The following is a 23700-nucleotide window of genomic DNA, read 5'->3' on the forward strand; positions in this document are numbered from 1 at the left end:
CGGAATTTTTCTTTCCCTTATTCCAAAAGCCAGAACGTTTTTATTTTTGCTCAAACAGAAGTTGTTGTTTTTTTTTGCAGGACACCATTGACGTTACCATATAATGTACTAGAAAATAAGAAATAAAATATTCCAAGTGTGAATAATAATAAAAATAATAAATTATTATTACGCAATTCCACCATTTTCCATTTTTTTAGGTTTGGTTTATACAGTGTTCATTATGCAGATCATTTTTTATGATCAGGTAACTTGATTCTCCAGGTCACTACAATTACAGCTATACCAAATTTATAAAATAAAATAATAATAATAATAATAATAATAATAATAATAATAATAAGTTTAAAAAAAAAAAAAAGTGTAGGGCTTTCAAAATAAATCAAAATTTTATGTCATCACCCATAACCTTTTTTTGCTCTCTCCATTGATTGAGCAGTATGGGGGATTATTTTAATCATTTTTGTCTTACACACCAAATATGATATTTTGATAGCTTTTCATTTGCTTTCTTTGTTGGGTGCGGTGACCGAAAATCAACAAGTTTGCCGTTTTGCTTCTTTTCTTTTTGCAGTTTACACAATTGTATAATTTTGAAAACTAGATGTTTGTGGACACAGCAATAGTTATTATTTTTTTTTTTCTAATTCTTTAGTTTTTCAGATTGCAAAAGGGAGGAGGCGACTTTTTTTTTAAAAAAAAAAACCCTTCATATTTTTAAAACCCTTTTTAATTTTATTTAATTTTTTTTATTACTTGCTCATTCTTTTAACTCTGCAGTCTCCTGGACTTCATTGGATCACAAACATAGTGGTGATGGGGGTCGTCACTAGGGCGCTGGCTGCAATTGTGCTGCAAGGGTGGGGAAATGGATGGAGGAAGTGACACCACAATGGAGACAGACAGCAGGCATTAAAAAAACCAAAACATCCACCAGTTTGAGCATGTTGAACTGGCCACATCATGGAACAGAGAGCTACGGAGCTGAATAAAATGTAGTTTTTATTGTTTTAATTAAAATTTCTCCTCTATGTTGAGGAGATATTAGCATGTAAAGTTTAGGTTATAATTTATGATATATTCAAGGGGGCATTACCAGAGATTCTTCATTGGGGGTGTGTACTTCTTCCCATGCATGAGGTTGACCAATCAAACAGGCAGCAACTTACTAGGGGAAAAAGAACACGCCCCCACAATAGGCTAGAGCAGATTTCTTGATGCAAGACATGTAATGATAGCCCTGATCGCCTCACTCTTAAAGGGGTTATCCCCTACTTAGACAACCCCCCTACTTGGACAACCCCTTCTTATGCCTCATGTTTGACCCCATTAAAATAAAAACACCTATACTCTCCTCCGGTGCCGGCGCTGTTCCAGCAGTGTCGGCGCTGTTCCAGCAGTATCGGTGCTCAAGTTCTCAGGGCTCATGTGTGGTTATTACATCACAAGAACCACGTGCCCAAACAGCGCCGGCTTCACAATCCCCACCTTCAGTCATATTGAACATTAACAGGAAGGGAGGGCTGCGGCTGCTCTGACTTCCTCTTGATGTTCGATGGCGGGTATTGCATCTTCTTTTCAGCATAAAGATACTATCACAGCATTACTAACGTTCTGTATGCAATGTTTTATATGTAATCTTTTTTCCCCCTTGGTGTATGACTACACGTACGGAATCATATCATGACTGTATACATTTTTCTGTCTCTGAATTAGTGTCTGATGAAGGCCTGGGCTATCGGGGCTAAACGTCACATACTTTCTGTATATTTCCTTACATTAGAGAAATATGCATCATATATGTGGAGCGCCAAGTACCGGATTAGCATCATTTATTTGGGTGGGAGCCTTTTTTTTTTTGCACCTCCTCTATATAAAACACAAATGACAACTTAAATTTTACAAGCTAATATCTCTGCGTTGGAAAGGAGAAATTAAAAAATTGTGGCTCTGCTATTTCATGATGTGGCCCAGTTTAACATGCTCAAACTGGTGAAAAGTGCTTTCACATTGTGTCACCCGTTCAGAGGCTCACATCAGGGCTTACGTCCAAACCCCCCACAAAACGAGATTCGGACTTGAGAGTATGGGGCTGTAGACTATAAAGGTTCGCTCTGCTGTGCATAATTTTCGGGCATGTATGCCTACTGGAGGTGGACACTTGGACTTGGTAGACTGGGTCTGGGTGTCTACCTGCAGTAGGCGTCCATGCCTGAAAATGACGCACGGTAGAGCGCACGTTCAATCTGCCAGCGCAATTATAGTCTATGGCCCCGTCAACGCATAAGTCCAAATCCTATTTTGCGGACACAAGCCCTGACGAGGCCACTGAACGCAATGTGAAAGCACCCTTAGAGGCATATGTCGGCTGTATAACACGACCTACTCCATACACCTGCACATCACATGATGGGAAAGAGGTAACAGAAAAAAAAATATCGGGGTCTCCAGTTTAATAAGATGCTCCACCTGCCCTGCCGCACTCTATTGGTGGACCATAAGGCAGTCGCCATCAATCACCGCTGCAGGGGACAGCGATCACCATGAATATGGGCTTCCACACTAAAGTCCACTGTATACTTTCCTCCTTGGCTAAAAACATTCCTCAAAAATGAATTTCAGCGGTGTGACCGTATAGTCGGCCATCACACCACTGAACTGACTACAGCTGGGACCCTTAAATCTTAATATAAAGGGTGACAGGCAAGTCCCAGCACAAGCATTTAAAAGGAAAATTCTAGGACAGAAGATAAGGCAGATTAGTAATCAGTCAGTGGGGGCCGGAGAGGCTGCCGAGGAGGTCAGACTGGGTGAACCACATTTTCACGTTCTGAACAGGGAGAAGACGAGATGACGGCTCAGATTATGTGTATTTCTATAGGGAAACCGTAAAGGACACAAGTAATGAGACACGAGATGGGCAGGGGGGACCTACACCTCTCCAGGACATGGGGGTCCTATCCAGTTACCACATTAAAGGCTGCTGCTTTGCTCCACTGAACTCATTGTGCGGAAACGCCATAGACATGTAGGACAGGTCAGAGAAGAAACAAGATGGCAGCGGCAGACATTACTGGTGACTCCATTACCTTATCGCTGGGAGTGATGAGATAAATGGCCTCCAGGCTGGGGATTGGTTCTCGCCTTTTATTCACGTCTTCGACGACTGGAGTTTGCATAGAGGAAAAAAATATATATAATAATATTATTAAATAAAATATCCATTATTTTAATAATATTATTATCAATATTCCTAATAATGAAAAAAAAAATAATGCCAATCATAATAAATGTATTAGTTCTTATTCCCATCACTAGAGTAACCATCAGAACGACTTCAGTCTCCTTTACTATAAGAGCGGCAGAGTCCCCCTGGGAGTTGTAGTCCCTCATCAGGTGGAGAGCCATGGCTTGGAGACTCCATTATACATGGTATGAGCCGGACTTACTGGTGATGCCTTCATCCAAAATATCTGACATTTTACAGCAGGAGGAGAGGATGCGCATGCTGGTGTGATCGACGAGCAGGACCTCGAGAGGAAGAAAATCAAGAGCACAATTAGTAGGTAATTGTGAAGGGCAAAAGTAAGTGTTTTCCCTGTTCCCAGTCCAGGGCTCCATGATGTCAGGTAGTATCATGGAATTAGCATCCTCCGGAGAAAAGTCATGTCTCTATAGGAAGGAAAGCTGTAATTCACCAGCTAAAATTTGCAATGGAGCGCTATGGTAGTCTGTGTCTTTAAAATGAATGTCCTTATTACATAGATAGGAGGCAGGGGTCCTCAGAGTCCCCTTTAAAGAGAGTGTCCAATGTCGCAGTGTTACAGAGTTAAACATATATGGCTGAAATTATGCAGCTGGTGCCTGAGACGTGCGGTCCATGGATCAGCGGTCACCATCCATCGCCGTCCTCCTGCTCTGATTAACATTGATGATGGTTCCTGCGTCATCCACATGACCGGATGAAATCTCGCGCCTGCGCAGACATTGCCGGCTCACGCCGGCGCACTTTGCACTGCTCTACTGCGCGCAGAGCTTAAGAAGTAAGGGCGCATGCAGGAGGACGGCGATCAGAAGCAGCAGTAATGACGCCTATCGGACGGGACCAGCAGAATTTACATACAATGTGGGAGAGTTTCAGAAGGTTTTTTGGGGTACATACCCCTTTATGGAACGCAGCACAGGCGCTGATTAAGGTGCTGGTCTTAGTTCAGACATGAAAGAATTGGTGACCGGTTCCCTTTACGGGAAGCAGTGAGATGATCCATGAATTCAGAACCACAGGGAGCATAGATCAGAGGCCGGCCCCTGCAGCCTGCGCATCTACACGTTACTCCGAGACGCTGATCTATGTCCCCCCCGGCTTCTCCCAGCCTGCAAAGATCAATCTCTTCTTATACACACATTGGGAGAGATCTGACAGTCTGCTGAGTGGGCAGCGACATACCCAGTGCTGGATCTGGGCGCCAAGGGCCCCCTACTAACATTGACTTTAGGGACCCACTGTTCAGCTACAGCAGGCAAATATTACATCACCCTCAGTCACAAGTTTATCTATGCTGCTACAGGTGCATCTCACAAAATTAGAATATCATCCAAAAAAGTTAAATTCTTCAATACAGTGCCACAGGCTGATCGCCTCCATGCCACGCCGCATTGATGCAGTAATTGATGCAAAAGGAGCCCGACCAAGTATTGAGTTCATTTACTGAACATACATTTCAGTAGGTCAACATTTCGGGTTTTTAAAACATTTTTCAAGCTGTTATAAAGTATTCTAATTTACTGAGATAATGACTTTTGTGTTTTCATTGGCTGTAAGCCATAATCATCAACATTAACAGAAATAAACACTTGATATAGATCCCTCTGTTTGTAATGACTCTATATAATATAGGAGTTTCACTTTTTGTATTGAAGAACTGAAATAAATTAACTTTTTGATGATATTCTAATTTTGTGAGATGCACCTGTATATAAAACAGTATAGTGGGTGATTTGTTAAATAATTGATGAAACGTTGCTTTTGTCTGTGCGTAGTGAATTAAGTGTATTGTGCCAATTATTTTTCATACAGATGTGGTAGTGAACTCCTGCAGAGAGGCCCACCGGGGGATACACCGGTTCCCCGACGGGCCAGTCTGAGCCTAGACATCCCTGCACTACTGATGACTGACAGTTCAGACAAGTGGCAAGGTCACATCACAAGCGCCATCTGTGTACCATGCTACAGAGGCAGAGTCAGAGCAGAACAGGAGCACCAAAGCTGGGGGAAATCGGCCAACTTCACAACAAAAAGCTGGCAAGTGAGCTCTCCTTTTCTAGGAAATTGGCCACCACTGATACAATGCAAAAGGTGGCTGGTAACCTAGGCAACAAGCATTAAACTATTAAAAATATCTCCTTTGAGAAATTACAGGCTTATTAATAAGAGCAAAACTGCAAAATGCTTGCTTTTTAAATCACTTTTACTCTCTTAAGCAGTGGAGACAACCCCCTTAAGATCACTGCAGACAGAGATATGGCACAATGGGGCACTGTATGATTTTGTCCGGCACTCCTACCTTCCATTCTCCATCCTTCTTCACGCTGGCAATCACCCCGGTCAGGATTTCTGCAGACAACAGAAGAGGGAATGAGTAAGATCAAGGATAGAATAAATCCTCTGCCGAGAACATCATTAATAACAAAACGCATTATATAGAGTGATGGCTTATAACAATACATTACATGGAACATTATCTCACCACACATCTGATAAGTGAAGGTCCGACCCTCCCAATCACTAAAAAAAAGTCAGTGGCTCTAAAAATAAAGCCCCATGCCATATTGTCTCCTAACACCTGCGCTTCTCCTGAGGGCCATAAGGTGACCCGTCATAGTCTGGGGCTGACCACATGACCTCTGGGAAAGTTTGGGCACCCCTATTAATCTTAAGCTTAATGTTTTATAAAAATTGGTGTTTTTGCAACAGCTATTTCAGTTTGATATATGTAATAACTGTTGGACACAGTAATGTTTCTGCCTTGAAATGAGGTTTATTGTACTAACAGAAAATGTGCAATCTGCATTCAAACAAAATTTGACAGGTGCATAAGTATGGGCACCATTATCATTTTCTTGTTTTAAATACTCCTACCTACTTTTTACTGACTTACTAAAGCACTTTTTTTGGTTTTGTAACCTCATTGAGCTTTGAACTTCATAGCCAGGTGTATGCAATCATGAGAAAAGCTACTTAAAGTGGCCACTTGCAAGTTGTTCTCCTGTTTGAATCTCCTCTGAAGAGTGGCATCATGGGCTCCTCAAAACAACTGTCAAATGATCTGAAAACAAAGATTATTCAACATAGTTGTTCAGGGGAAGGATACAAAAAGCTGTCTCAGAGATTTAACCTGTCAGTTTCCACTGTGAGGAACATAGTAAGGAAATGGAAGAACACAGGGACAGTTCTTGTAAAGGCCAGAAGTGGCAGGCCAAGAAAAACATCAGAAAGGCAGAGAAGAAGAATGGTGAGATCAGTCAAGGACAATCCTCAGACCACCTCCAGAGAGCTGCAGCATCAACTTGCTGCAGATGGTGTCACTGTGCATCAGTCAACTATACAAAGCACTTTGCACAAGGAGAAGCTGTATGGGAGAGTAATGCAAAAGAAGCCGTTTCTGCAGGCACGCCACAAACAGAGTCGGCTGAGGTATGCAAAAGCACATTTGGAGAAGCCAATTTCTTTTTGGAAGAAGGTCCTGTGGACTGATGAAACCAAGATTGAGTTGTTTGGTTATACAAAAAGGCGTTATGCATGGTGGCAAAAAAAACACAGCATTCCAAGAAAAACCACTTGCTACCCACAGTAAAATTTGGTGGAGGTTCCATCATGCTTTGGGGCTGTGTGGCCAATGCTGGCACCAGGAATCTTGTTAAAGTTGAGGGAAGCATGGATTCCACTCAGTATCAGCAGATTCTTGACAATAATGTTCAAGAATCAGTGACAAAGTTGAAGTTACGCAGGGGATGGATCTTTCAGCAAGACAATGATCCAAAACACCGCTCCAAATCTACTCAGGCATTCATGCAGAGGAACAATTACAATGTTCTGGAATGGCCATCCCAGTCCCCAGACCTGAATATCATTGAACATCTGTGGGATCATTTGAAGAGGGCTGTCCATGCTCGGCGACCATCAAACTTAACTGAACTGGAATTGTTTTGTAAAGAGGAATGGTCAAAAATACCTTCATCCAGGATCCAGGAAATCATTAAAAGCTACAGGAAGCGACTAGAGGCTGTTATTTTTGCAAAAGGAGGATCTACTAAATATTAATGTCACTTTTCTGGTGAGGTGCCCATACTTATGCACCTGTCAAATTTTGTTTGAATGCAGATTGCACATTTTCTGTTAGTACAATAAACCTCATTTCAAGGCAGAAACATTACTGTGTCCAACAGTTATTACATATATCAAACTGAAATAGCTGTTGCAAAAACACCAATTTTTATAAAACATTAAGCTTAAGATTAATAGGGGTGCCCAAACTTTTTCATATAACTGTATATACACATTTATTTTTTTTATTTATTAAAAATGTTACAAAAATCTATGTTAACATAGCTAGTAAAGGGGAAAAATGGATTACCAAATTTCTGTTTTATTTATTTTTTCTTTAAACAAAACTAAGTTATGGAGAACTTATCAGCCATTTTCTTGCCCCTACAATGCCATCATACCCCATTACATTAACTAATAATGTTACTAAAGATGACTTTGAATTCTAAACTCAATCTAGAAGTAATAACTTTATGAAACGCTGCCCCCATATGTAAAGTATCATAGAACAGTCATGTGGGCGGGGGTCAGGATTTGAACAACCAAGCAATCACTGATCGAACCCTTTCCCTCCTAGCTTGATGGACATCTCTCCAGTGGGGACTGCTGGTGACCTAGTCAACGCAACGCGCAGTTGTCAGTCAAGCCAGAAGGGCCTGATTGACAATGGGGTGGAGCTTATCTGCATGATCTAGGACTTGTTCACAAGCTGCGTTTTTACCTCCCCCCCCAGCAGAAACGCAGTGTTTTACAGTACCAGTAAGGTGAAAGATTTCTGAAATATCATGCTGCTTATTTTATCCTTGTGGATTTGAACCGTCAATGCCTTTTTTCTTAAAATCTGCAGCATGTCAACTCAATTTCAGTCCGGATATAGTCCATCACCGCTTTATGCTGCTCTTACAGTTGCTCCAACATAAGCAGCGGCAGATTCCAGCTGTTTGCAACTTCACAAATTAGCCGTTTTTGCAAAGCCAGGAGAGCATGGTTTGTCATGTAAGAAGGGTTGGAATAAGCAGATATTTTCCTGTCCGTAACCACAACCACCTTCCTCAAGCTGGTATATTCCTGAAAGAAATATTGCACAACTGAATTCAGGACGTGTGCCATGTAGGGAGCACGAGGTACTATGCCCAACTCTAAGGCAGGCAGAATGTTCTGGGCATTGTCGCTCACAACTCCCGGCTGCAGGTGACCGAGCCATCCAGATTGAGATTTTCCACATGGACAGCTGCAACTCGTTTACTATATGGCTTTTGTCCCCGATGCTGTCAAGCTGTAAAACTGATTGGCAGCGTTTACCTTGCATGCGTGGAATCAACGCTGTGCCCTGTGGCTGTTGGATATGGGTTCATATCTGTTGAGTAGGATGTGGAGGAGCCAGTGAACTGTTAGTCTTATGTATTGTCCCTGCTTCAAGTGTACTTTGGAGCTCAAAGACAAGTTAAGAGTTTCCCATGTTCTACTGTACATGAGCGCAGAATGGACAACCCTTTCCCAGCTGGGAAACTTTCAGCAAGATGGGACACATGTCATCATTATTCGTAAGGTAAAAGTCTCCACAAGGTTGTATGTCAGTGACTGGACCAGTAACTTCAACAGGTGAGAGTTTAGTTGGTACAAAAATGGATGACTAGAAGTATGACAAGCAGTACAGGTGGATGACAATGATGGCTATGAAGACATTGACCAGGTACTATATGATGATGCGGCCTGGCTGACAAAGACAAGCGTGAGGAGAAAGTAGGAGGACATCCTGAGGCTTGCTCAAATTACTGGCTGGCCTGCTTTTCTCAAATGAGCCGGTGATGTTGCTTCAGATGCAGATGGAGAGCTCTAGTTCCTAGTCCATGCAAACTGGGTCGTCCACAGCCCCAAAGAATTGTCTGGAAGCAACAGGCAGAAGAACTCCTGCACACATGATGCACCACCACCACGGTCAGAGCTTTCAGGTGCTGTTGAGCCTCCTCCACCAACAGCAAGTGCAGCATCAATTGTTGCCTGAGGGTCCACCACAGAAGAAACAGATTTTGCTCCACAAAACCTTTCAGCCGCACATGCTGCCTCTGCTGTCTATCGCCGACACCATCACCTCCTCGGCACCCCAATCTGGTAACCAGATCTTGTTCACAAAAGAATCCTCATCATTCCGGATACGGTTGACAGTTGCCAGGGTCTCGAAAATAGCCTAAGCTCCTTGCCAGGGCTGTGGAGTCGGTGAGCCAAACCCCAACTTCAACTCCTCAATTTCCATGACTCCCGACTCCACGACTCCGACTCCCTCATACATGGCTCATGTTTAAGTGATAAATTTACTGTAGCACAGTTCATCTCAGCTAAAAGTCTAGACCCTTAGATCAGGAATAGGACATTTCATAACTTTCCCAAATTCTTATGAAAAAATATTCCCCTCAAACTGCATTGAACTACTGTACCCAATTTATTGTATATTTTAGGAGTTGGAGTCGGTCCAATTTATACGGACTCCGATTCCACAGCCCTGCTCCTTGCCCCACCTCTGCCCAATTCCCACCAAGAGGTTTGCCCTGGCTCAAGAGAGTGTTACTACCACGGCTTGCAGAGCCAGCAACACAGCTCAGCATTGGAAATGTCTCCTCCGGCATGCCATCTGAGTACAAAACCTGACTAGGTTATATATGCTCATAAACACAGGGAGAAGTTGTTCTGATGAAGTATATTCATTAGCCCACAGTGTAATTGGGTTTGGGGTTTAAGGAGCAGAATAGAAACAAGTGTAATTGTCAGAATTAAAATTCAGTTTTATAGAATATTAAGGTGTTAAGGCATTGGTGGACCGACTCAAGCTGATGGTGTTGCTGTCAGAGGTAACATCATCCTGCTTTGACTGAGTACAGTGGTGACATGCAATCCATTACACCCTCTGCTTCCTCCCCACAAATATGCCTGTCAGAGGCAAAGGAGGGCAAGTGTGAGCCGTGTTTGGCACTACCACTGCCAGGAAGGCTGTTGGGCCGATGGTTGCGCTCCCGTCAGCGGCTCACACTTTTTTGTTGTTGTTGCCATATTGTTTCGTTTCTTCCTCTCAGTAACACCATCCTGCCTGTAATATCGGTGCGGTATGTATGCGTGTCCAATTTGACAGTTTAAACAGGTGTGCGAAAACAGATCTGCACAGTTATATGTCTTAATTTAGTGTAATAATTCCTTTTAAGATATGGTGTTATTCATGTGTCCATTTTTTTTTTTTTTTTTTTGTGTGAACCAGGCATATGAAAAGGAAAAGAATAAAAATCACAGAGATGTCATTTTTGATCAGTCATGGATCAAAATTACCTGTAGAAGTCTATGGGTCTGTGAAAGTGATTGACAGCACACAGCTGTCAGTGTAAAGTTTGTGTGTTGTCTGTGATTAATGATCCACTCACACTGACGTATATTCGCTCATGCGAGAGAATCGGGCCGATTATGCTAATGACACTTGGCTCAAACTCTTTGTGAGCCGACTGTCCTCTGATGTCATCCGAGTGCAGTCCGATGTTTCACACGGACCCATAGTCTTGTATAGGTGCCCGTGATCTGAATATCGGAGTTACATGCAGCATGCCAAGATTGATTTTTTCATGCTTAATCGGCATGAGAAAATAATCACAGATCTGCACTGCCCCATATGTGATTTATTCATTTATTCTTCATATGTGAAAATCACTGCTTAAAACACTGATGGTAAAAATTGAGACACGGACCAAGTACTGTTGAAACTCAAAATTTTTTTTTTTTTTGCATACATGAAAAAAACACGGATGTCTAAATGAGGCCTTAAAGGGAACCTGTCACCAGGTTTAGCCGATATGAGATACAGCCACCACCTTTCAGCCCTCATATACAGCATTCTATAATGATGGAAATAAGCCCCAGACCCGACCTACAAGACAACAAGCTTTTATTATACTCACTTGGGGGGGGGCGGTCCAGTCCAAGGGGGTGTCGCTCGTCTTGATCCGGCGCCTCCCTTTTCCTTTCAGTGCCGTCCTCGAGTAGATGACATGTCCTATGTCAGCCACACAGTCTCCCCGGCATCGCGCTCCTGCACAGGCGTACTTCTCTGCCCTGATTAGGAGTGAAGGACTGCAGTGTGCGTGTGCCAGGGCTCTGTGACCTTCCCCGTCGCAGGCGCACTGCAGTACGCCTGCACAGGAGCGCAATGCCGGGGAGACTGTGTGGGTGACGTAGGGATGCGCCGGACAAAGACCAGCGACACCTTTCAGACGAGTATAATAAAAGCTCTTTTTCCTGTCTTGCAGGTCGGGTTGGGGGCTTATATACAGCATTATAGAAGGCTGTATATCAGGGCTGAAAATTGGTGGCCGTATCTCATATGGGACAAACCTGGTGACAGGATCCCTTTACATAGGTGAATTCCCCCTAAAAAGGACCATGTACCAAATGCAAGGAGGTAGGTACACGGCTTCCAAATGTGGCAACGGTACATGGTATAGTTGGAGGGTATACAGTTGCCAAATTGGATTAGGAAAACAAGCAACATATGGTATTTTTGCCGGTTTCAATCCTTACCACCCACCCTTGACAAAATAGATCACACTAAAAAGCCATGCTGCTGTGTGGGAACACACGTGGAGAGGAAAATGCAGCAAAAGCCATCAGTATTGTTGGTGTATACAGGTGTTAACCTGGACTAGTATGATAAAACAGTAACCTAAATTTGTTTGTTTTTTTGCATGTTCCCTACCTGTAATAAGATACTTACCGATCTCCATCCTCTGCCGTTCTCAGCGCTGCTCCTAGATGTGACTGGCCGGATTGCTCCAATGTTTGCTGCGCGGAGCGAAGTCACTTCTATACTACTAGGGGCAGGGAACAAGCATCAGTGATACCACTCCAGGGGAGGCAAAATGTGATGGCTCTAGGGCAGGCCAGGGCAACGTGTGGCCCAAAGGGCTGAAACAGTGGCCCGCACAGTGCCCTCCCCATCCTCGGGATGCAGACAGCGATGACGTCATTTCATCACGTCAGCTGTGCACTGCGGAGGGTCAGTACATCTGAGAGGCCAGAGAGGCGAGTATGTGGGGTTTTTTTTTTTTTTTTCCTTCATGTGTATGTGATGTTTGTATGTATATAAGGAGGCTGTGCCATTAAAGGGTTAAACAAGCCTGGGTGTTGAGTACAATACACATCTGTAACGTCGCGGTGAAAATGGAGAACTCTGCCTAAAAGCAAAAAAAACAACGCAACAATAATTTCCGCTAAATTCTATCAGAGAGATAAAGATTTCAACCGTCGTCCAGGCTCAACGCTCGTTACTTGTAACCCCAGCCATAATGTAACATCCTACACCAGTTCTCACACTCCCTCCTCATTAAAGGACCAACTAAGAGAAACGCAAGAAACACAAGAAAAGAAACAGAAACGTAAGAAACACAAGAAAAGAAACAGAAAAGCCGAACTGAGCAAATGGTAAAGCAGAAAATAAGAGGAAGCGCGATGCTGTGACACCGGGCGGGCGTGACGGGTAGGAAATCCTGTGATAGAGGATCGCTGACAGATAAGCTGTATACAGGGACGGCACAAGCAGAATACACAAGAAAATAGAATTACTACAGGGTGCGGGGAGAAGAAACGGCGCGGAGGAAGTGGGGGGACAAAAAAGCGCAGCAGCTCCTATCACCGGCTGTGGACAGCACTGAGACACACTGGCTGCTAGGGATAACACCACAGTCCTTCTTGAGGATCCCTTTTTTGGGGGGTGAGGTGAGGATTGCACTTTTTTTTTTTACATCCATATCGCTCATCCAATTCACGGCCCAACTGCGGGTCCATGACCCAAACTAACAGCAGCAAATATCCCGGAGATGTTTAGGCCACGGGATCTGCATTTGGACACAGAAAAGAACATATGTCCGCAGTATGGGCTTCCTTATAGAGTGGGTATATAAAACCCCCGGTATGCATTACTTGCATGCATTTTCTGCCGGCTGATGTCTAAGAAGACGAGTGCATCTGTATTACATCCTTATTTCAAAATGGCCGTCTCTTGTAGTTCCCCTGTAATTAGTCCATATTTTGGACGTTTATGATGGGAATCAGGCTTTAATTAGGCTTCTATGTTCTTTTACCCCCATAGTCATCCCATGGGTCAGCCCTCAGTCACATTTGGGCCCTCTGGCTGCTCGGCCAGTCACTCTTCGAGATGCCAATATCACTGACTGTGCCGCTGGCCGGGGCAGAATCAATGGGGTTTTCACATGGCTAAAATATGCCATCGATGTGACTGGCAGCGGGACCAAACTCGGAGACCTTCACCGATCTAGTAATGGTTAGTATGGCGTCCCCTTTGCGTTTTTTTTCTGCACAAAAGGCTGTACAGCATTACACCGGTCCTCATTTCCAGGATCGCTGGGGGTCCTAGTAGTCTGAGCCCCACTCATCAAATGGAGGCATACCCTACCTATGTGCCCTCACTATACAGTATGGGAAAACCCCTTTAACCCCTTTCCTAAGACCACCAAGCTTTGCTGCGAGAAATACTGGAGGATCAGCAATACTGACACATTCCCCCCCCAAATCCTCACTAAACTGAAGAATTCATGCCTAAAATACGGAGAAAAGTCATGAATGGCAGCTATGCATGCGGAGTATGGAGCGCAGCGTGGTCAGCTGCAGCAGTCCTACATCCGCTTTCTTCCCACGTGTGTACAAGGAGCAGACGGGCCGCCTCAGTGAATGTATAACCACATACGCAAGAGTCCAGGAACTAGCAGTGTGTACATACAGGAGCCAAGCCTGACGTTATATACACACTGCTGGCCCAAGAGCTGACGCTCTAATGCCTGGAGGGGAGATTACTAAACCTGTAGCTTATATCAACAGCTTGTAATTAACCCCTAAAGTCACCCAGAAGTGATCACCTGTAACAAAGCGAGAGAGATCTGATGAGATGGAATTCTGGCTGCTTATATTTAGTGTTAGGGAATATGGACCACAGAGGTAGGACCACCTCCACGGGTCACTGCGGCCCCTGGTGCAGAATCCAGGGCAGCTACTAACAGAGCAGGACGGCATCACCAGCCAAACCAGGACTTCATACATTTTCTATTAGGCATCAAAAAGCCTCTATATCAGCACCAGCCAAATACCACTGTGCACCGCCAAACTCCTGCCAGTGGTGGCAAACTAACGCCATGGTGCAGCACCACCAAACTCCTGCCCAGTGATGGCAAACTAACGCCATGGTGCAGCACCAAACTGCTGCCCAGTGGTTGCAAACTGGTGGTGCTGCACCATGGCGTTAAACTCCTGCCCAGTGGTGGCAAACTAACGTCATGCCGCACCACCAAACTCCTGCCCAGTGGTGGCAAACTAATGCCATGGTGCAGCACCACCAAATTCCTGTCCAGTGGTGGCAAACTAACGCCATGGTGCAGCACCACCAAATTCCTGCCCAGTGGTGGCAAACTAACGCCATGGTGCAGCACCACCAAATTCCTGCCCAGTGGTGGCAAACTAACGCCATGGTGCAGCACCATCAAACTGCTGCCCAGTGGTGGCAAACTAACGCCATGGTGCAGCACCACGAAACTCCTGCCCAGTGAAGGCAAACTAACGCCATGGTGCAGCACCACGAAACTCCTGCCCAGTGAAGGCAAACTAACGCCATGCCGCACCACAACACACCAGTCCAGCAACACTAAACAAATACTATTTATTCAACCCTCCTTCACAATCTAGAAGTTCACCTGCTCCAAATCTTCATTGCCCCCATACCAAGGGACTACTTGTGGCCAAGTTCATAGATGTGGTGCGTCTTTAGCCTTGTGACACGGAGCTGCCAGATCGGACGATACGTGCGGTTCAGATCTTAGATGCCCTTATAAGTGGTGCTCGGGTGAAGAGGTCATGGTAATACGCACAGTTCTCGCCCAGCCAGGACAAGGACACATGGTTTGCATGTACTTCCCATGTGCACGTCTTCCTGTGAGCATGCTACCACTGTACTGCCCTATTACGCCAGCTCCAGCAGCCGGTATGGCCACAGGGGATATACCGCTCTATAGAATTCTCAACTACTTTTAGGAAAAGACAAGATAATATTCAGATCTAGGCCTCTGACTCATGACTAGTGCACCCTCAGAAATCACTAATAGGCCCAGCCGCAGCAGTGGAGCCGGCAAGTACGACACGAGACCGGAAGCTATTAAACGGATCCCATATTATAGGCGGTATCACAATGAATTTGTTCCATTCCTGACCACGTCCTCTCTTGAAAGCCATGATCAATAGTTATCGTGGCATCAAAGTGGTTTGACAGAAGGTATGGCAACCCCATCAGCAGCCCCCCACACACGATCAATAAAGCCAGTAGGCCTGCCGTGTGTTTGGGTGGGTTTGTACACTGATAGCGTGTGCAAATCTGCAATATCAGCTATACTTACCAATTGTAAAGCATCATACAGTATATGGAGACTACTCGGTATAAAAGGGTAGTTCCTGCTCTGCTCACTGCAGAGAGGCGACACCTCAAGTGACTGGAGTAGGACTAACTCTTTAAAGGGCGCAGTTCGAAGGCCGTATTACATCGCTATCCTCACCTGAGTGTGACAGTATGTATTTCTATGCAGCTGTCAGGCTCAGGTGAGGAAAGCAGACGGCCAGTCCGAGGAACACGATGTGATCCTCATGTGAGTAAAACGGACGTCTGACTGTGCCCTACATGAAAAAGAGGTACGGAGAAAAGTGAAAAGCATAAACGCCACCATCCCACATGGCAACACCATACAGAGAATGCATTTACATACACTGATCCCAAAATTTAAAGTGAATCCGTCAGCAGGTATTTTGCTATGTAATCTGATAGCACTATGATGTAGGGACAGGGACCCTGATTCCAGTGACGTATCACTTATTAGGTTGTAAGTTATTTAATAAAATCAGTGTTTTATCAGCAGGAGATTATTACTACAGGACTAGGTGTCTGGTGCAGCCACACCCCCAGTATCGATTGGCTGCTCTCTGTGTAGATTGACAGAAAGCTGCCAATCAGCGGAATGGGCGGGGTTATACAGAGCTCTGCTAAATCTGCAGCAGAGAAAACAGTGATTGTATCAAAATGACAGCAAGCGTCACATCACTGGAATCAGGGTCTCAGCCCCTACATCATGCTGCTCTCAGATTAAAAGAAAAAGTTGAGGACAGATTCCTAATAAAAGGTTACAAGTCAAAATAAGGTACACATTAAAAACGCCTTCATTGCACAGAAGTCATAAAAATGAGAAAAAGAAAAAAAAAATCTGGTATCTCCATAATCATAATTGACATTTATACCGAATGGAGACCAGCATAAGGCTCTGCGCACACAACATGCAGAAGAGGTTTTGGGAAATCCTGGCGTTTTTGTTTTTCGACATTTTGGCAGCGGCAGTTTTTTTCCGGAAGGTTTTCACATGGTTTGTGTGACTTTAATCTCTCACGCCACTGAAAAATTAAGAAACCGATTTTTTTTTTTTTTTTTAAGTACATAAGAGTTTCATTTGATCAAAAGTGTCTAACATACATATATATATATATATATATATATATATATATATACATACATACACACACACATATATACACAGACAGACAGACAGACAGACCAAAAGTTTGGACACACCTCATTTAAAGATTTTTCTATATTTTCATGACTATGAAAATTGTACATTAACACTGAAGGCATCAAAACTATGAATTAACACATGTGGAATTATATACTTAACAAAAAAGTGTGAAACAACTGAAAATATGTCTTATATTCTAGGTTCTTCAAAGTAGCCACCTTTTGCTTTGATGACTGCTTTGCACACTCTTGGCATTCTCTTGATGAGCTTCAAGAGGTAGTCACCGGAAATGGTCTTCCAACAATCTTGAAGGAGTTCCCAGAGATGCTTAGCACTTGTTGGCCCTTTTGCCTTCACTCTGCGGTCCAGCTCACCCCAAACCATCTCGATTGGGTTCAGGTCTGGTGACTGTGGAGGCCAGGTCATCTGGCGTAGCACCCCATCACTCTCCTTCTTGGTCAAATAGCCCTTACACAGCCTGGAGGTGTGTTTGGGGTCATTGTCCTGTTGAAAAATAAATGATGGTCCAACTAAACGCAAACCGGATGGAATAGCATGCCGCTGCAAGATGCTGTGGTAGCCATGCTGGTTCAGTATGCCTTCAATTTTGAATAAATCCCCAACAGTGTCACCAGCAAAGCACCCCCACACCATCACACCTCCTCCTCCATGCTTCACGGTGGGAACCAGGCATGAAGAGTCCATCCGTTCACCTTTTCTGCGTCGCACAAAGACATGGTGGTTGGAACCAAAGATCTCAAATTTGGACTCATCAGACCAAAGCACAGATTTCCACTGGTCTAATGTCCATTCCTTGTGTTCTTTAGCCCAAACAAGTCTCTTCTGCTTGTTGCCTGTCCTTAGCAGTGGCTTCCTAGCAGCTATTTTACCATGAAGGCCGGCTGCACAAAGTCTCCTCTTAACAGTTGTTGTAGAGATGTGTCTGCTGCTAGAACTCTGTGTGGCATTGACCTGGTCTCTAATCTGAGCTGCTGTTAACCTGCGATTTCTGAGGCTGGTGACTGGGATAAACTTATCTTCAGAAGCAGAGGTGACTCTTGGTCTTCCTTTCCTGGGGCGGTCCTCATGTGAGCCAGTTTCTTTGTAGCGCTTGATGGTTTCTACAACTGCACTTGGGGACACTTTCAAAGTTTTCCCAATTTTTCAGACTGACTGACCTTCATTTCTTAAAGTAATGATGGCCACTTGTTTTTCTTTACTTAGCTGCTTTTTTCTTGCCATAATACAAATTCTAACAGTCTATTCAGTAGGACTATCAGCTGTGTATCCACCAGACTTCTGCACAACACAACTGATGGTCCCAACCCCATTTATAAGGCAAGAAATCCCACTTATTAAACCTGACAGGGCACACCTGTGAAGTGAAAACCTTTTCCGGTGACTACCTCTTGAAGCTCATCAAGAGAATGCCAAGAGTGTGCAAAGCAGTCATCAAAGCAAAAGGTGGCTACTTTGAAGAACCTAGAATATAAGACATATTTTCAGTTGTTTCACACTTTTTTGTTAAGTATATAATTCCACATGTGTTAATTCATAGTTTTGATGCCTTCAGTGTGAATGTACAGTTTTCATAGTCATGAAAATACAGAAAAATCTTTAAATGAGAAGGTGTGTCCAAACTTTTGGTCTGTACTAATATATATATATATATATATATATATATATATATATATATATATATATATATATATATATATATATATATATATATATATATATATATATATATTTATTACACATACATACATATACTCTAAAATGGCACCAATTAGCCAGTAAAAATTAGGACTTCACAGGCCTATGGAGAAATACCATATAGAGGACTCCCTGAATGCAATTAAGAAAAACCTCAGCAAATAACACCATCCTTTACCTTTAAAAGTAATAAATGTTACGGGTCCTCTGTAAAGTATGGCTGGATATAGACTCCACTTTACAGAGTGAAGAGCGATAGAATTACCCTTCATAAAGCATTTACGACCTGCAAAATGAACCATAAAACACCAGCCGGGCTCCTGGCATCATCGCACGCACGAGCTCCCCATACATATTATATAACTGAGAGCCAAAAAATTATCACAGGTCTGAAGTATCCACATCTATAGACACAATCAGACCAACCAGGGAAAAAGATCTCTGGGAAAGTGAAGTTTTAACAAAGAGCTATTTTTTAATTTCCATGAAATATGCAAATTAGCCTTCATATAAGTGAGCCATACACAACGGGACTCCTTAATGAGAGTGAGATCCCCTTTGATACAGACACCTTCATCAGGACACCACTCCATGTCAGACATGGATGCTAGGGTCACTGGGATTCCTAAACATCACATTAGGTCTATAGCCACATAAAAAATAAATATATGCCATGGCCTAGACCCAGGTGGTTTTCATCCAATAGTAAGAAACTCGTAAAATGCATACCATCCAGAAATATGTGAAGCATGTCACAACTCCACCCACATACTGATCAATCAGGCCGGATAGCAGGTGGAATCGGCACCAGGAAACCTCTTCACTCCTAGAAGATGTGATTGTGGGACCCTCTGGAGGACCCAACTACAGGAGATATGAAGTCTAGAAATAATAGCTGATGGATAGAGGTTGCCCCTATCCCCAATGTACAAAGCCTCCTTGTCCAATTAAATTCAGGCTGAGATTTGTGGTGCCGTTTGCTCTCAAGGATTTCGCTGTCCACTACTTTAGCATTGATGACCTATCTTGTGATAAGTCATCAATGTCTGATCGTTGGGGTCCAACACTCGCACCCCTGCCGATCAGCTGTTCCCGATGCTGCCAGCTGGAAATACTCACTTGAGGAGCTGTCAGTCCTCTGATGGTGGCTGCACCTGGGTACTACACATCAGCCTCCTATTCAAATCAATAGTGAGCATTTCCAGCCGGTTGGCCTCCGACAACGGGAACAGCTGATCAGCGGGGGTGCTGGGTATCGAACCCTGACCGATCAGACATTAATGACTGGTCCTAAGGATAGGTCATCAATGCTAAAGTAATAGACAAGACCTTTAATACATCCTAACTGAAAGACTTATTGTCATATGGGATTCCCCATCTTTTGCTTGGGAGCATTCAGTGACACCATATGGGGCATCATCAATGGTGCCAGTTCTGAACAGAGCCACAACTTTCCCATTTTTAAACAGATCCCACTGACCTATCAAGAAGATCCTCAGGTTTCCCATCTGTATCGCTGTGTCCAGTCTCACACATTCGGGTTTCATGGTCTGTGTACGGCCCACAGTCTCAGCACAAGGACCGGCACCGGCGGGGCTCCCGACCCCACAGTCTCAGGACCGGCACCGGCGGGGCTCCCGACCCCACAGTCTCAGGACCGGCACCGGCGGCGCTCCCGACCCCACAGTCTCAGGACCGGCACCGGCGGCGCTCCCGACCCCACAGTCTCAGGACCGCCATCGGCGGGGCTCCCGACCCCACAGTCTCAGGACCGCCACCGGCGGGGCTCCCGACCCCACAGTCTCAGGACCGCCACCGGCGGGGCTCCCGACCCCACAGTCTCAGGACCGCCACCGGCGGGGCTCCCGACCCCACAGTCTCAGGACCGCCATCGGCGGGGCTCCCGACCCCACAGTCTCAGGACCGCCATCGGCGGGGCTCCCGACCCCACAGTCTCAGGACCGGCACCGGCGGCGCTCCCGACCCCACAGTCTCAGGACCGCCATCGGCGGGGCTCCCGACCCCACAGTCTCAGGACCGCCACCGGCGGGGCTCCCGACCCCACAGTCTCAGGACCGCCACCGGCGGGGCTCCCGACCCCACAGTCTCAGGACCGCCACCGGCGGGGCTCCCGACCCCACAGTCTCAGGACCGCCACCGGCGGGGCTCCTGACCACAGTCCTGACCTGAATGCACAACCTCATAACCGGTTGAGTTTGGCCACTAGATACGGACTAGAAATTGTGGATTATACACGGACCTTGTAAAGCCGGCCTTACTCTTGTGGTCACAGGCAACCATTCTGATAGGAGCCTGTATGGAGGCTGCACCCATGACAGCAGAGGCAACTGTAGAAGACAGCACCCAGGGCAGAGCAGGTCACTGAAATGTGGACACTACCTCACACTCACACCAGGTTTGAACAGTGAAAGCACGGCCATTTTTCTTTTATGCAGAGAACGTGATGAAATTACCAGTTCAAGCAAAATGGATGTGATTTCATGAAAACTGGTGTCCACTGGCCATTTGGATTTGTACGCTTTGGACCCTAAAGGGTTTTGGGGAAGAGAGCGGAAACACCTGCAAACATTAAGAAGACTGTCAAACATACACCACAAACACCAATCACAGCAGATTGTTATTGCATGTTTTGGTGGCAGTGACATCTGCAGAAAATCAAACTGGGCTTGTTCACACGTTGCGTTTGTTGCTTTAAAAGAAAAGAAAAACAACCCACCAAGAAGCCGTGTATTACTGTCCCATGAAAGGTAATGAGATTTCTGAGACCTCACGCTGTTTATTGTTTCTTCGAGGAGTTGACGCAGTTTCAGATACGCAGAATGTCAGTTCTGCTTTTCACCCATGTGGGTAAATGGGAAAATAAAAATAAAATAAAAAAGCATCCCGCTTTTGGTGCAGAAATGTCTGCTGAAAATACTGAACATGTGCACAAACCCTTACAGGGGTATCCTCACTTTAGACATTGATGGCACATCCACAGAATCTGCTATCACCTACGTTCTAGAAAAAGTATCGTAAAGAGGATCTGTCACCTCTCCAGGGGCTGTTGTGACCAGGTATTGGGGATCTCAGGACTGGGACCACCACTGACCCTTTTAAGCACTGTTATTACATGAGGGATACAAATATTGACCATCCACCTGGTTATTATAATAACTGCACACAATATACTTGCACTGATCTCATACAGACAAGTCAGAAGCTTTGAGCGGGTGGATGATGGAGGGGGTCTGGGAGCAGAGACCCCCCCCCCCCCCACACACACACACACACACACACACACACACACACAGAGGAGAGTCGCACAGAACAGAGGAGACACGGCGCTCAGTGATCGTGGGGGGTCTCAGCTCCTGGGACGGTCACTGATGGAGCTTCTGATGTCGATCTATGAGGAGGTGACATAAAACGCACATTTGTGGACACCCGGCTTCATGCACCCGACATTTAACACTGTGGGATCTGACTTTGAAGCTATTATTCTGACCGTCATTTCCATTGTTGTCCCATTAGAGGGGCTTTCCCAAAATAATGACTAATGCCCTATGCATAGGACACGGGAGGTCTTACCGATCACCGAAGGTCCGACTACCGAAACCTCCAGAAGCCAGGGTTCTGCACAGCCATGTCTTGGATGGAGAGGAGGTGTGCTGCTCCATTCATTGACTACAGCACAAATAGCGAGCGCTGTATTCAGCAGTTCCATAGGCAATGAATGGGAAAAAGGCCGAGCATGCGCACCCTCGCTCCATCCAAGACGGTGCTGCGGAGCCCAGGACTCGGGGTCCCCACCATCAGACCACCAGCGATCAGAGAGATATCCTCTGTCCAAGATGGTGCTGCGGAGCCCAGGACTCAGGGGGTCCACATCATCAGACCACCAGCGATCAGAGAGATATCCTCTGTCCAATACGGTGCTGCAGAGTCCAGGACTCAGGGGGTCCACATCATCAGACCACCAGCGATCAGAGAGATATCCTCTGTCCAAGACGGTGCGGCGGAGTCCAGGACTCAGGGGGTCCCCACAATCAGACCACCAGCGATCAGAGAGATATCCTCTGTCCAAGACGGTGCTGCGGAGCCCAGGACTCAGTGGGTCACCACCATCAGACCACCAGCGATCAGAGAGATATCCTCTGTCCAATACGGTGCTGCGGAGTCCAGGACTCAGGGGGTCCCCACAATCAGACCACCAGCGATCAGGGAGATATCCTCTGTCCAATACGGTGCTGCGGAGTCCAGGACTCAGGGGGTCCCCACAATCAGACCACCAGCGATCAGGGAGATATCCTCTGTCCAATACGGTGCTGCGGAGTCCAGGACTCAGGGGGTCCCCACAATCAGACCACCAGCGATCAGGGAGATATCCTCTTTCCAAGACGGTGCTGGGAAGCCCAGGACTCAGGGGGGTCCACATCATCAGACCACCAGCAATCAGAGAGATATCCTCTGTCCAAGACGGTGCTGTGGAGCCCAGGACTCAGGGGGGTCCACATCATCAGACCACCAGCAATCAGAGAGATATCCTCTGTCCAAGACGGTGCTGTGGAGCCCAGGACTCAGGGGGGTCCACATCATCAGACCACCAGCGATCAGAGGACTATCTCTGGGATGTGATACTACTGCAATGACCCTTTATTATATGGTCCCTTACAGTAAAAAAACAGTTTACTGTTTCCAAAACTACCCAGCAGAATTGTGAGTGCAGCTGTGGAGCACAACCGACATCAGAATAGGGATGTATTACACGGACTCATCACACAGCCCTGAGCTGTACCAGGACACCAGCTGGTGACGTAACGAGGGGCCATGCTTCAATGACGTCACCTCTCTGCCCGCTCAGCAGCTCGCCCAGTCGGCGGCGTCACACCCACATAACCGTCACTTACTCTCTCCGACCACCGCTTTCAGCCCGGACGGCGCCATCACTTCTCCACTTCCCACCACCGTCACCAAACTTCGCAGCCCCGAAACTTTCGTCGACTTCCGCGTTGTGATGTCACGGTCACGCGTGACATCACGGGAGGAGCAGGAAGTCCGTTACTAAGG

At 45.6% G+C, this 23700-nt stretch overlaps 1 protein-coding gene across 1 annotated transcript in view; it reads right to left on the reverse strand.

Moving 5' to 3' along the window:
• STXBP2 (syntaxin binding protein 2) overlaps positions 1-23700 on the reverse strand; it is a 41344-nt gene extending 17644 nt beyond the window's left edge. The window contains exons 1-4 of the mRNA XM_073653919.1: positions 23541-23700; positions 5565-5614; positions 3450-3531; positions 3090-3166 (exon numbers count right to left, since the gene is read on the reverse strand). Of these exons, the coding sequence (XP_073510020.1) occupies positions 3090-3166; positions 3450-3531; positions 5565-5614; positions 23541-23577 (246 nt within the window). The 5' untranslated portion in view covers positions 23578-23700. The remainder of the gene's footprint in view (positions 1-3089; positions 3167-3449; positions 3532-5564; positions 5615-23540) is intronic.

This window comes from Phyllobates terribilis, unplaced genomic scaffold (assembly GCF_046119375.1).
Source record: "Phyllobates terribilis strain yellow unplaced genomic scaffold, ASM4611937v1 Scaffold_11__3_contigs__length_659146591, whole genome shotgun sequence".
NCBI lineage: Eukaryota > Metazoa > Chordata > Amphibia > Anura > Dendrobatidae > Phyllobates > Phyllobates terribilis.